We start from the raw sequence: 11,298 nt of genomic DNA, 5'->3' as shown, positions 1-11,298 counted from the left end.
ATCCATGTGGCAGCATACAGCAGTAAATGCATGTTAACTTCCTCTAAAACATGGATTCCACACCCACAGGACTGTACAAATGGAGCACATTTCACTAGGTCTTTTTAAACTAACTACTTCCTGAAGAGGTGCTATAAAGTAAAATGCAAAAGCTGTGGTTTTAATCCATACATTCACCACACATTTGACCAAAAGGAAGGAGGAGGAAGTCCCCCACATATTCAAAGGTTTTCCTACATGTAAGTGCTTTCATGCAGCAAACTTCTCACCAAGGATGTTCAGCCTGCTTAACCAAACCCATACTGCAGTGTTCCAACAGGGAGCAGGAACTTACACTGACCCACAGACCACACTAGGACATTCACTAGCATTACAAATACAACCAAGATAGCAAGTTTTAACAGTAACCACAACAAGCATTAAGCATTAAAAAAAAGGATCCACACAAATAATATAAACCAAAGTTTATTTCTAACAATTTGCCCAAGACACTAGAGGAATGAGTTTCCAGTGGGGGGTAAAGGGAGTACCCTCTTACATAATCAGCAAGCTCCAGGATGAATGGTTGTATAATTTACACTATCAAAGCCACTTAATTGCAGACAACTTGGTAAAACTCCTTAAAAGCCCAAAAGGTTTATAAATGCTGGTTGTCCTTATCTACTAGCCAACTGCTACACATTCACTACACAAGCTTACAATGAAATCGTTCCTTAATCCCTTTTAGAAATCCTACCCACCCCTCCCCCAGGTCAGTAGCCATGCAACTTGCATCAAGACACTCAGCACAATTTAAACAGTAAAAGTAAATTTAGAAACACCAAAATTACTCAAAACTGTTTATTTCAAAAGCTCTGATAGCTTTGATCGCATTGTGGTAAATCCAGTAGACATGTAAAATACAACCATACAATACAATAGATTCAAAAAAGGTACCAAAAAGTACAGTAAAAATAACACTTCCATCTCTGGAAATGTGTATGGACACAAAACAATATAAAATAAAAAGTGGAAAAGTGACATTTGCTTCCCCCAATTCCTCACTTGTTCTGTACAAATGGAGCATGAGTCTTTAAACCAGCCAACTCCAAAGGAAAGTCAGGCCCCATACTTTCTGCAGCAGCACGAAGGGGACTCCGGATCTTGAATTATTTTAGTCCTTAAAAAGGAAAAAGGGAGAGGACACATTGCAAAACTGCCCTCATGCAAAGTACTGGCTCAAGAGAAAGAACAGCAGTTATTTTCTTGCGTTACAATGAGCTAATGATCTAGTGACTATTCAAGGCATAAACCTCAGGCTTCTGAAAACTGAGCTCTCCCACCCCCCCCCCAACAAGCTCTGCCCCACAACCACCTTCTCAACCCTTATTGATCAAGTAGTGTTGATAGAGATGCATCTTTTAATATACCACTGAGCACTCAAGTGTGCTTGGAGACCGTGTGGCACATATCAGCACTCCCCCCTCCCCCCCACCGATAACTGGACTGGTGTTTCGCCAATTTATCTGATTAGCAGCATAATTTTATTTGGGGGGGGGGGGGGGGGGGGGGAAATCCAGTCCGCAAAATCCCCCAACAGATTACATGATCCAGATTGACAGATAACACTCTTATAGAGTGCCAAGCTTGCACATTTACAGCCCATCACTCCATCGTCACACCACCAAACATCGTGCTATAATGCATACCTGCACTACATGTGATCAGTATGGCTTGTAGCTACTCTGGTGGCCTCCACGTCTTGGAGTTTTCCCATAGCTTGTATTGCCCTGGTCTGGAGAACGAAAGAGAAAGGGGCTGAGTGCTGTTGTGCAAAGACAACCTGAAACAACTTGAAATGCAGGGCTCACTGACTAATACTTACTGTAATCATAGCCCCCCTGCCCATAGCCATAGTATCCGGTGTAATCATAGTTGCCATAGCCTCCATAGCCACCATAGCCCTGCTGTCCACCATAACCATAGCCCTGGTTGCCATAGCCCTGATTCCAATAGTTATTGTAGCCCTGGTTCCAGTTCTGGTTTTGACCTAGAAAGGCAAGCCAAAAACCTGTCACAGAGTGCACCATAAGGAATGCCGATCTGAAGTAAGATTTGCCGAAAGTGAATTCTGAAAAGGAGGGCTTGCAGATTTGTACTTACCACCACGGTTCCCCCTGCCTCTCCCTCCATAGCCACCCCCGCGGCCCCCAAACTGTTGCTGCTGGTACACCTCCTTTGGTTGGGCTATTTTGATTTCACACTGTAACCCAAAAAAAAAAAAACAAACAAACAGAAAATAGTTAGTCCACACAATGGATCTCAACTGTTCCACTTTAGACCTGCTTTGACAATTCAAAAAGCATCAAGATTAATCAAGAAAACTAAATCCACATTTTTAAAGCACAGAATCACTTAATAAACCAGAATGCCTGGCACAATTACTCAGATCCTAAGCATGCTTAAACAAGACCAAGCTTTAAAAACAATCCCCAACCCCAGACCCATAAAAGCAAAGAAAAATGAAAATATACATACAAGGTCATCTTTTCCGTTTGTTACCTTGCTTCCGCTGACATTATGGTACTTCTTTTCAAGAACTTTTTTGACGGGGGACTCTTCCTTGAATGTTATGAAGACAAAACCTCTCCTTTTGTTGGTCTTTGGGTCCATTGGAAGCTCAATGGATTCAATCTGCAGCGAAAGACGCAGGGTGTCAGCATGAAACGGCACAAGCCCAGAAGCCATTCAAGGAAAAACTAAAATGCCCCCCCCCCAAAACCAAGACATTACAAACCTCTCCAAAGGTTCCAAAGTATTCCCTGATCTTTTCCTCCGTCGTCTCTGGGTTCAGACCACCAACAAAGATCTTCTTCACAGGCTCCTTCTTCATGGCCATGGCTTTCTTTGGGTCGATCTGTCGCCCGTCTAACCGGTGTTCCTTCTGCTCCAGAACCTGGAGGGAGATCGCACCCACATTCGAAAATTAAACTCCTGCCCATGTTATCCCATGTCCCCATGCTTACAGCGTTAACCAACACGCAGGAGTAAGAAGACTCACTTTTTCCACGCTCGCTGCCTCTTTGAAGAGGATAAACCCAAACCCTCTAGATCTTCCTGTGTTGGGATCCATTTTGATAGTGCAGTCTGTTACTTCGCCGAACTTGGAGAAGTAGTCCTTAAGGTCTTTTTTGCTGGTGTCCCAACTGAGTCCACCTACAAACATTTTCCTAAAAAAAAAATAGCAGGGAGGGAGTGGTTAAAAAAAAGCTTTCAAGATCCAGGGGCATCCACATGCAGCACACAGATCCATGTCAATTCAATCTAGGAACACGCATGTAAAGAGGATGTCGCGAGTTAATAGCATTTCCTATTACCCCCACCGACGCTTGCGTTCAGATGAGCAGGCCACAGCCTGAAAACCGCCTGGCTGTATCCTTTGCGCGTAAAAAAAAATAATAAGCCGGCACCTCATTTTAACATCGAAAAGGCGGCTATCGCGCAAAGAGGCGCAACAGCCCTCGGCATTAATTCCAGCAGCCGGCCCATCCCCCCATCCAGCAGCACATGGCGCCAACAAAGAGCGCAAGAACAAAGGCGCTTTCCCCGGTAACCTTTAGGCACCGCTCCGCGACACGACCCCGTCATTTCAGGTCCCCATTCGAGGGAATTTCAGCAAAATCTCTCACCCTGCGTCCTCCTCGCTCTTGCTGGCGTTGATCTGGCCGCCTTCCGACGCGCCGTTCTGGGAATCGCCCTCCGCCGTGGACTCGGCGGCTGCAGCCGCCTGCTCCGCCGGCTCGGCCCCGTTCAGGTCCTCCTCGCCCTCATGGCCGTTCTCGGAGGTCTCCATGAACTGCTGCTCGGTGTCGGACATGGTGGTGTGGTCCTGGTCGTTATCTAGTGGAGACGAGCAGCACAACGCGGACGGTGAGAGACTGTGTGTGTGTGTTTGCGCGGCTGTGAGCGGCCACTTCCTCCGGAGAGCGCAGCTGGGCGCGCTTCGGAGCCTTACACAACCCGGACAATACCGCCGCGTACCCCCCTCGCATACACCTCAAGCTACTACTCACACGGACCTCGGCGCCCCGCCACCTCGTATAAAACCTACAAAATTACGAAACATTAAGAAATCCCTGACAAGGAAGGCTAAAAATAAACGAAGGCCGACTCCAGATTCAAGCCTTTCTTCGCCCCCCCTCCCGCTTTAACAATGCAACTACTTCCCAGTACCGCTTCTTACATAATAGGCCGCGGTAGCTGTAGCTTTCGTTAATGCGACTTAAAAAATAGGCCCGCCAGCGACTAAAAGAGAAAATATTGATCGATCCGCTGCAAGATTATTTTTAAAGTCCTACGCCAGTTCAACAACGCAAACCGAAACCACCTAAAAAGCAGAAAAACACCCCCCCGCCGCCTCTTACTGCTCAAACAATCGGAGACAGAGATTGTTCTTCAAGATGGACTCTCCCTCACAAAGCCAACTCGTGGCAGGTTTTATAGCACCGGATAAGAGGTCCCTTTCAATAAAGAAGAGCGTGATTGGGCCCCGAGAGCCGTCCATCACAATGATCGCCGCCCTCTATTGGCCAAACCTGTTCTAATGCCCTCCCACCACGTCCTTTCCGCCTACGGCGTGCTACTCTCGGGCTCTTCGTGCGTAGTAGTCTAGAGGTACTCGGCAAACGTTGATTTTATAGGTATATAACGTTAGAATAGTTAGTGAGATCAATAATATCAATCGGCTTTGTCACACGAGAGTAGTAATCTTAAAAAACGTCAAGTTTTACCGTTTTTTTCTTGCAACCTGGAAACTGTAACCATGTAAATAAGCGAGTAGCTCCACACCAGGTTTCAGGCTGGTGCGCTGTCTGTTTGATGTAGTTACCCAGGAGGGTTGCATAATACAGCACCAGAAAACAGGAGGAACGAGGGGTGGAGCCAATAGAACCGCCGTTAGGGAAGTATTTCTAAACATCTGGCACTTTAGTTTAGCTGTGTACTTTGTTAAAAAGATTAAATAAAAGAATTTATCATGTTTTAGACTCCCACCTCTCGCCACTCCCGGCTGCGCACAGGATATTTTGACTAGGACATTTTCTATAGTTGATCTATCCTGGCGACTGCGTAGGACAACAATTCTCCATATTTCTTTAAATAATATGTATAATAAATCTTACATCAAGTTCAAGTGTAATCTTCCAGGGAGAGCCTGTTCCTGAGCTCGTGGCTGTACAAGAAAGTTGCGTTTTCACAGCGGACTGAACTTGTCCCCTCTCCTTTGCTGGGTGAACCGCTTCACATACATTTGCTCCAGCATGCAAGGTCATCCAGTTTCCCGGTCCCGTGTGAAACTGGCAGTCCAGAGGCACCCGCGCCTTTCACCAGCATTGTTTAAAATGCTCATGTACTGAGGTGATGGAAATCGGAGTGTGATTCATATTTACAGCCCCAGAATAAACCACTATCCATTGTTCATTTTTAGTCGCTTCTTGAAATGATCGGTGTACAATTAAAACATCATAACACACTAAAAAACAGAATATTAAAATATTCCGGTATTTCACTAACAAAAGCTTGTACTAACATATTTTGTATGATAAGCCTTTTTTCCTATATAGCATAATTAATAAGTCACCTAGTTACAAAATAGACTTCTATATTTTACAAGGTTTAGGCCAAAAAAAAAACACTTTTCATAGCAGTCAGGAAGGTGCACACAGTCACCTTAAATGAAAGTTAAAGCACAACTATATACCTTTCACAATCCATTCTAGTCATTATTGTTTTCTCATTGTATATTTAACACCACTTAGCATTCCCAACATACCAGGAAAACATACTATCTTGGAAAACACAACATTTACAGAGGCTTTCATATCAACGTATTGTAAAACATCTCATGTACAGGGATAGCACCACTATGAATATTGTACCAATGTAAAACCAAAGAAAAAGTTTCACTCTAAAGAGCCATTCAGAGGAAATGTTTGGAATGAGAAAATCAATTCATAGTCTCCACAGTTAATTTTAATTTGCTTATTATGGTTAATGATTCCATGAAATTAGACATAAGACTGCATATACTTTAAATCCACTCATATGGTCGATATACACTCCAATAACATAATTAGAAACAATATGGAACAGGATCTCCAGATTACAAATAAGAGAATACGTAAGGATTAGTACATTAAATGATAAAAAAAAATCTTGCAGCACTGCAAGGAATGTCCATTTGATGTCCTTTGACACGTACATCAGTAGCACAGTATTACGCGTATCAAGTAAAATTGCAGGTCTTAATCCGTCTTGAGAGCAAGACAACAGCAGACAAATAAAACTTATGCTTATCTCACACCCACAAATGGAAATCTTATCACATTCATTTATTAAATTAATTAATTATACACCATTGCAAAAAATACTAAATATAGCAGGAAGGTTCTTTTCTGTCTTAAGCTTAGAATTTCACCAAGAGAACTGAGTCTTTTAACATATGGTTGGTCTTTTATGGACAGCCGACATCATTTTATTATGCAGCTTTACAAGGTAAGCAAGCATATCGTCACCTTATCAATTCATAACGTGATTCAAGCGTTTTAACAGGCGGACTGCTTCAGTGGGAAGAACCACAAATGCACACACTGTCGCACTTCACTACAGTGATTGCTGATCAGCTTTATTACTCATATACACTACAGTATCTCTCGGTACGGGACAACAAGCATACTTAAGAAGGACATATTCAGATTTAAATCTCATGCCCCCTCAAATCACAAAGTGTTCCTCTTTAAAGGCTTAATTCCAAATAAAGAAAATATGTAAAGATTCTCTCAGATCTGGATAAAAAAGGCCAATTAAGGGAAATAAGTCTCTTGATTATCCTGTTTACAGTTTTTTTTTATTTTTAATACACACAATTTCTGCACATGGAGACACACCCTTGTTATCATGGGTGTAACTTCCTCCTCCCAGAAAGCAGTCGTTGGGCCCCGTTAGAGGGGTGATTGAATTACTATTAGAATTTAAATTCTTACGAGATCAGTCCCTAAAGCTTTTGCCAAATGCATCCATTTTCTGACCCCCTAATCACAATCAGCTGCAGTGCTAAAAGTCCAGACTCATCTTCAATAAACAGTACAACTTTCACGCATTCCTCGCGGCCTTTGTAATCAAAGGCCGTATGCTTTTCCGCCATTTTTACAAGTTCAGAGACGGCAGGCGTTTATCTGAATAATGAATGTCAATTATTTTAAAGATCCCTGCTTAAAAAAAAACAGAAACAATTGTTTCTAATATAAAAGGCATTTTAATAACTACACACAACTGTTTTACGCTGAAAATATTAGCAACAATAGAAACTGTCAGTTTCTAGTTCACATTAATTCTAATACATTTAAGAACCAAATGTACAAAACAGAAATCTACTGACAAATATTTGGCAAGCAATACTTTTTTGAAAAATCATTTATTGTCCCTAGCTTAGCAACAAGGAAAAAAGGTGTTACTGCATTGCACTGACTGCTTTCTATCTTTACTTGCTGGTCTTGTGGTCGGTGGTGAATTACTCCTCCTTTACCTCTTCAGTCATCACTCCGTCTTGAACTTTAGGCGTATTGGGATTATTTTCTATAAGCCAATCAGCAAGCCAGGTCTTTGAAAACATAAATACAAACATAATATAACCAGAAGCACTACCTTAATGACAATCCTACTACAATTAATTTTGCATGTATTTGAATAACGTGGTATTAGTCATGACAGCAGAGCGAGGCTCGGATTAATTAGAACTGTGACCCATCCACTAATCAAACAAAACATCAAGGTTTGTACACTGCGATTGAAATTTCAATTCCACATAGTTTTATTTGATCTCATCTAGTTCCTTTTTAATTTCTTTGATGCTTCTTTAAGACGATAGTTTAAAAGCGCTTTGTAGAACACATTATTTTTGCAAAAACTACAGAATTGTCTATGGCTCCCTTTTGCAGACATTTCTTTTGCTTTTGGCTTTTAGTTTCATTACACTAAATTTGTTACATTTTCTGTGATTTGCTACATGGCAAATGTGAATGCTGTTTGTTGGTAAGAAAAAAAATGCAGTATGAGATGAATTCTCAATTCACTGGTAACTGCAACTGCATAATTACAGGTCCAAACAAATCATTTCTAGTCCCTGCAAGACGTGAGCAATACTGCGCAATATTTCAACTTACAAAGGGATCTGCTGGCTTTCTCTTACAGAGTTCTGTCAGTCCTGAAAGCAGTGTGGGGTTTACAAATCTGCTTAGGTAATCCTTAGCTGCATTTCCCAATGGGATGGGCTCAATAATAGCTAGAAATAAGATAAAACAGTATGGATAGTTTTGTTAGTAATAATGAACAGACCAGCCTGATATTTGATTTGCCTTATTTTGTACACAGTAATCCAGTAGATATTATTTTTTGAAAATTTTGTAAATAAGAACTGTATAATTATATAACTCACGTTCAGGCATTTGGTACTTTGGGTAATATAATTGTTATCAAAAGGAAATGTAAGTCACAGTGAAAATGTTAGTTTGTGAATAACATACATTTTGCTTTCCTTAAACACAAGGGTACACATGATGCTTTTCGGAGTTGAATCCTTGGGAGATGAACTTCAAACGAGACACTTACAGCCGGGGAACATGAACTGTATTTCTCTCTCCGCTGCGGAAAAGCTCTCACTGCCGTGCACTGCGTTCCTCAAGTCGGATGTTCCATAGATGGCCCTTAAACTGGAAAATGTACAAGAGACACACACACAGACACACAGACACACAGACACACAGACACACAGACACACAGACGAGCGATGATCATTTTGGAAGCAAAAGCACGACAATACCACAGGACAGCTGTGTGAGGTCACCAAACTCCACCGTCCCGTTTTCGAAAGATTTCCGCGAAGCCCCGCCTTACCTCTCTGGGTGGGTCTCTTTGGCTTTTGTACTATTCGCAGGTCCCATCAGCTGCTTCAGATGAGCGATGGCCTGGTCCCTGGCTAGCACCATGGCGGTGACGGGCCCAGAGCTCATGAAGGCAGTTAGACTGGGGAAAAACAGTTTGCCGTACTGCTCTGCATAGAAGTCACTGCACTGCTCTGGGCTCAGGTGGACCTTCCTTTTCTGCAAAAGTAAAAACAGGTCCCATGCTAGGAGCAAACGAGCATTCAGCTCCATCAGTGATGTAATCCTTTTCAGTTATTTGTATCTTCAGCATATACAGTATGCATATTCCAGTCACCCATTATATTCATAAAAAAAGAAAAGCAGGTTTCTAAACTCAATGGTCTCTTAAGTAGGGAGATTGGATATATTTACATGTGTAAAATCATAGGAAAACCTCCTTTAACCTACTGTATTGTAATTATAATACTTTGAAAGTGCTGTTCTGGCTTGATTGGGTTAAGATAAACTAGGACCATAATTTGTCTGCCAAAATGTTTACGTTCAGATGCTTCTAGAATACTTTCAGAACTGTAAGTGAATACATTTCCTCAAGCTGAAACAATATTAGCAGCACTAAAGGCTTGTGTATTCTGCTCAGTAGCAGTAATCATAAATATAGACTCTACTGGTCATTTAGCTATGCATTTCCAACATTACACCTTACTTAAAAGTTGCGAAACGTTAACTCATCAATAATTCAACAACGGTCCATCCTAGCAATTTTGAGGAGATGTCTTTTTAGTGTATTTTTACGCAGAACAGGTGGACTCTTGAGAGGAGGCACAGACCTGTAAAATGGCAAAGCCGGACTTCAGAATGATGTTCTCGATTTCATCCGCTCGGTCGGCGACATCGGGTTTGATTAAAGCCAACGTCCTCTCGACGTATATCCGCGGAGCAGGCATGTCCTCCTCCATGGCCACAAGGTCTTACTCTAACGAGGCGCAAGCAGCAACATATCAGATCGGGGATGTTTTGTGGAAACATCATTCTACTTAAAAAAAAATAACAGTTGCGTATGTGTTTAAGAGCACAGAAAGCGCCAGCAGTCCTCAAGGAAACTGCATGTTTGAAATGACCATGATCTGCAATTTAGCCTGTCTACCAGATCTTGAAGATGTGGGGCGGGGATTAGACATCGGAACAAACTAATGTGTATCTAGTCGGAGTCGCAGCTGAGCTGCGCCGTCCTAACTCCTGAAAGAGTTGATCGCTTTCATCTGTTAATGCACGCATTGCTAGTAATTTACTTTGCACATTTCTTTCCCAATAATACACTTAACTTCTCGCGTTGCTACTACCACTACAATTTAAACACTCAAAATAATCCCTGCAAGGTGAAGTTTAGAAAGTTTAACCACTTACCGGTGAGCTAAATCCTTGAATGAATACAACCTAAAAATGGTTACACACCTCTACAACACCTGTCTTTTAATTGATTTGTTAAATGCCATCAACGTTTTGAAGCTCCCTTTACGAGATTGCTGCGTGAAAGCTAATTTCGCTGTGCGTTACCTTGGAGCCGACTTCGGTTGCTGGGAAACAGCAATCTACGGCAACAGCTTCGGGCCAAACTACCTCCAGCGAAGCCCTAACTGGCCGTGCTGGACGGGCTATACATTGCAGATGATATTCGAGCGTTTTTTTTTTCTCTTACGAACTTAATTCTATCATTTATTGGGTGACTTTCTACAGTAGTTATGCAAAGGTAAGAGCTCAGCAAAGTTTATAATGAGCTAGTCATTTATTAAGTTCACAGCTGGAAAAAGGGGTGTTAAACCATCAAGAGAAACTCGTTTGAAGATGGAAAGTCCCAGCCAGTTAGCACGACGTCAACAGCCCATAATGTTAGCTTGCTATTCCCTTATCTGCAGTCCCGAACGGTGCCTGAGACCGAGGTACCAGCTGACGCTTTTGTTTCTGGCGTGTTGTGCTCTTGGTGGTGTGCTGCCTTCTGTTTCCTTGCTTGCCACACAAACCCGACTGCATTTCCATTTCTCTTTTGTTTTACACGTTTGCAGAATCCGAAAAACCCTTCTCCTTGTGTAACAGTGGCTTCTGCCCAGGAGCCACCTCCGTAATGCTTAGTGAGCACGTATGTCCAGTAATGTTCATTCCAAGAGGGGAAACCCTATCCTAAAAAGAGCCGTCGGGACCTCCATTTTAAACGAAAGCCGACTCCGAGGACAAGACAAGAAACGTTTTAACTTTCCACAACCGCTTATTAATAAACACTCGCTGTTAGCATTCCGAGAGCATTGCTGAGCATGTAGGATTTTATACCCTTTGCCAGTAGGACACTGCAATGTTTCCTGCTAGATAATGACTATCTTAGTAACCC

General features: G+C 42.2%; 2 protein-coding genes across 9 annotated transcripts; both read right to left on the bottom strand.

The window, feature by feature from the left end:
* Nucleotides 1-449: 449 nt before the first annotated feature.
* On the bottom strand, nucleotides 450-4,882 carry LOC148821114 (heterogeneous nuclear ribonucleoprotein A/B-like). 5 transcript variants are annotated; one of them, XM_088932544.1, is made up of 9 exons: nucleotides 4,770-4,882; nucleotides 3,669-3,879; nucleotides 3,041-3,209; nucleotides 2,777-2,935; nucleotides 2,518-2,673; nucleotides 2,143-2,242; nucleotides 1,865-2,029; nucleotides 1,689-1,774; nucleotides 450-1,159 (listed from the first exon to the last, which is right to left on the bottom strand). In XM_088932544.1, the coding sequence occupies exons 1-8, from the start codon at nucleotides 4,801-4,803 to the stop codon at nucleotides 1,704-1,706; spliced, it is 1,065 nt and encodes a 354-aa protein (XP_088788670.1). In that variant the 5' UTR covers nucleotides 4,804-4,882; the 3' UTR covers nucleotides 450-1,159; nucleotides 1,689-1,703. The 5 variants fall into 5 exon arrangements, with proteins under 5 accessions (XP_088788670.1, XP_088788671.1, XP_088788672.1 ...); XM_088932545.1 differs by having other exon boundaries at nucleotides 2,542-2,673; nucleotides 4,770-4,871; XM_088932546.1 differs by lacking the exon at nucleotides 4,770-4,882 and adding an exon at nucleotides 4,404-4,487.
* A 2,389-nt stretch (nucleotides 4,883-7,271) lies between these two features.
* Nucleotides 7,272-10,465, bottom strand: nme5 (NME/NM23 family member 5). 4 transcript variants are annotated; one of them, XM_088932537.1, is made up of 6 exons: nucleotides 10,323-10,465; nucleotides 9,746-9,891; nucleotides 8,929-9,134; nucleotides 8,644-8,744; nucleotides 8,199-8,317; nucleotides 7,272-7,636 (listed from the first exon to the last, which is right to left on the bottom strand). In XM_088932537.1, exons 2-6 carry the CDS (start codon nucleotides 9,872-9,874, stop codon nucleotides 7,547-7,549), a joined length of 645 nt encoding a protein of 214 aa, XP_088788663.1. In that variant the 5' UTR covers nucleotides 9,875-9,891; nucleotides 10,323-10,465; the 3' UTR covers nucleotides 7,272-7,546. The 4 variants fall into 4 exon arrangements, with proteins under 4 accessions (XP_088788663.1, XP_088788665.1, XP_088788666.1 ...); XM_088932539.1 differs by lacking the exon at nucleotides 10,323-10,465 and having other exon boundaries at nucleotides 9,746-9,955; XM_088932540.1 differs by lacking the exons at nucleotides 8,199-8,317; nucleotides 10,323-10,465 and having other exon boundaries at nucleotides 9,746-9,955.
* Between the last annotated feature and the right edge of the window lie 833 nt (nucleotides 10,466-11,298).

Source organism: Atractosteus spatula, chromosome 14, assembly GCF_055471065.1.
Source record: "Atractosteus spatula isolate fAtrSpa1 chromosome 14, fAtrSpa1.hap1, whole genome shotgun sequence".
NCBI lineage: Eukaryota > Metazoa > Chordata > Actinopteri > Semionotiformes > Lepisosteidae > Atractosteus > Atractosteus spatula.
This window is presented reverse-complemented; position numbering and strand designations above follow the sequence as displayed.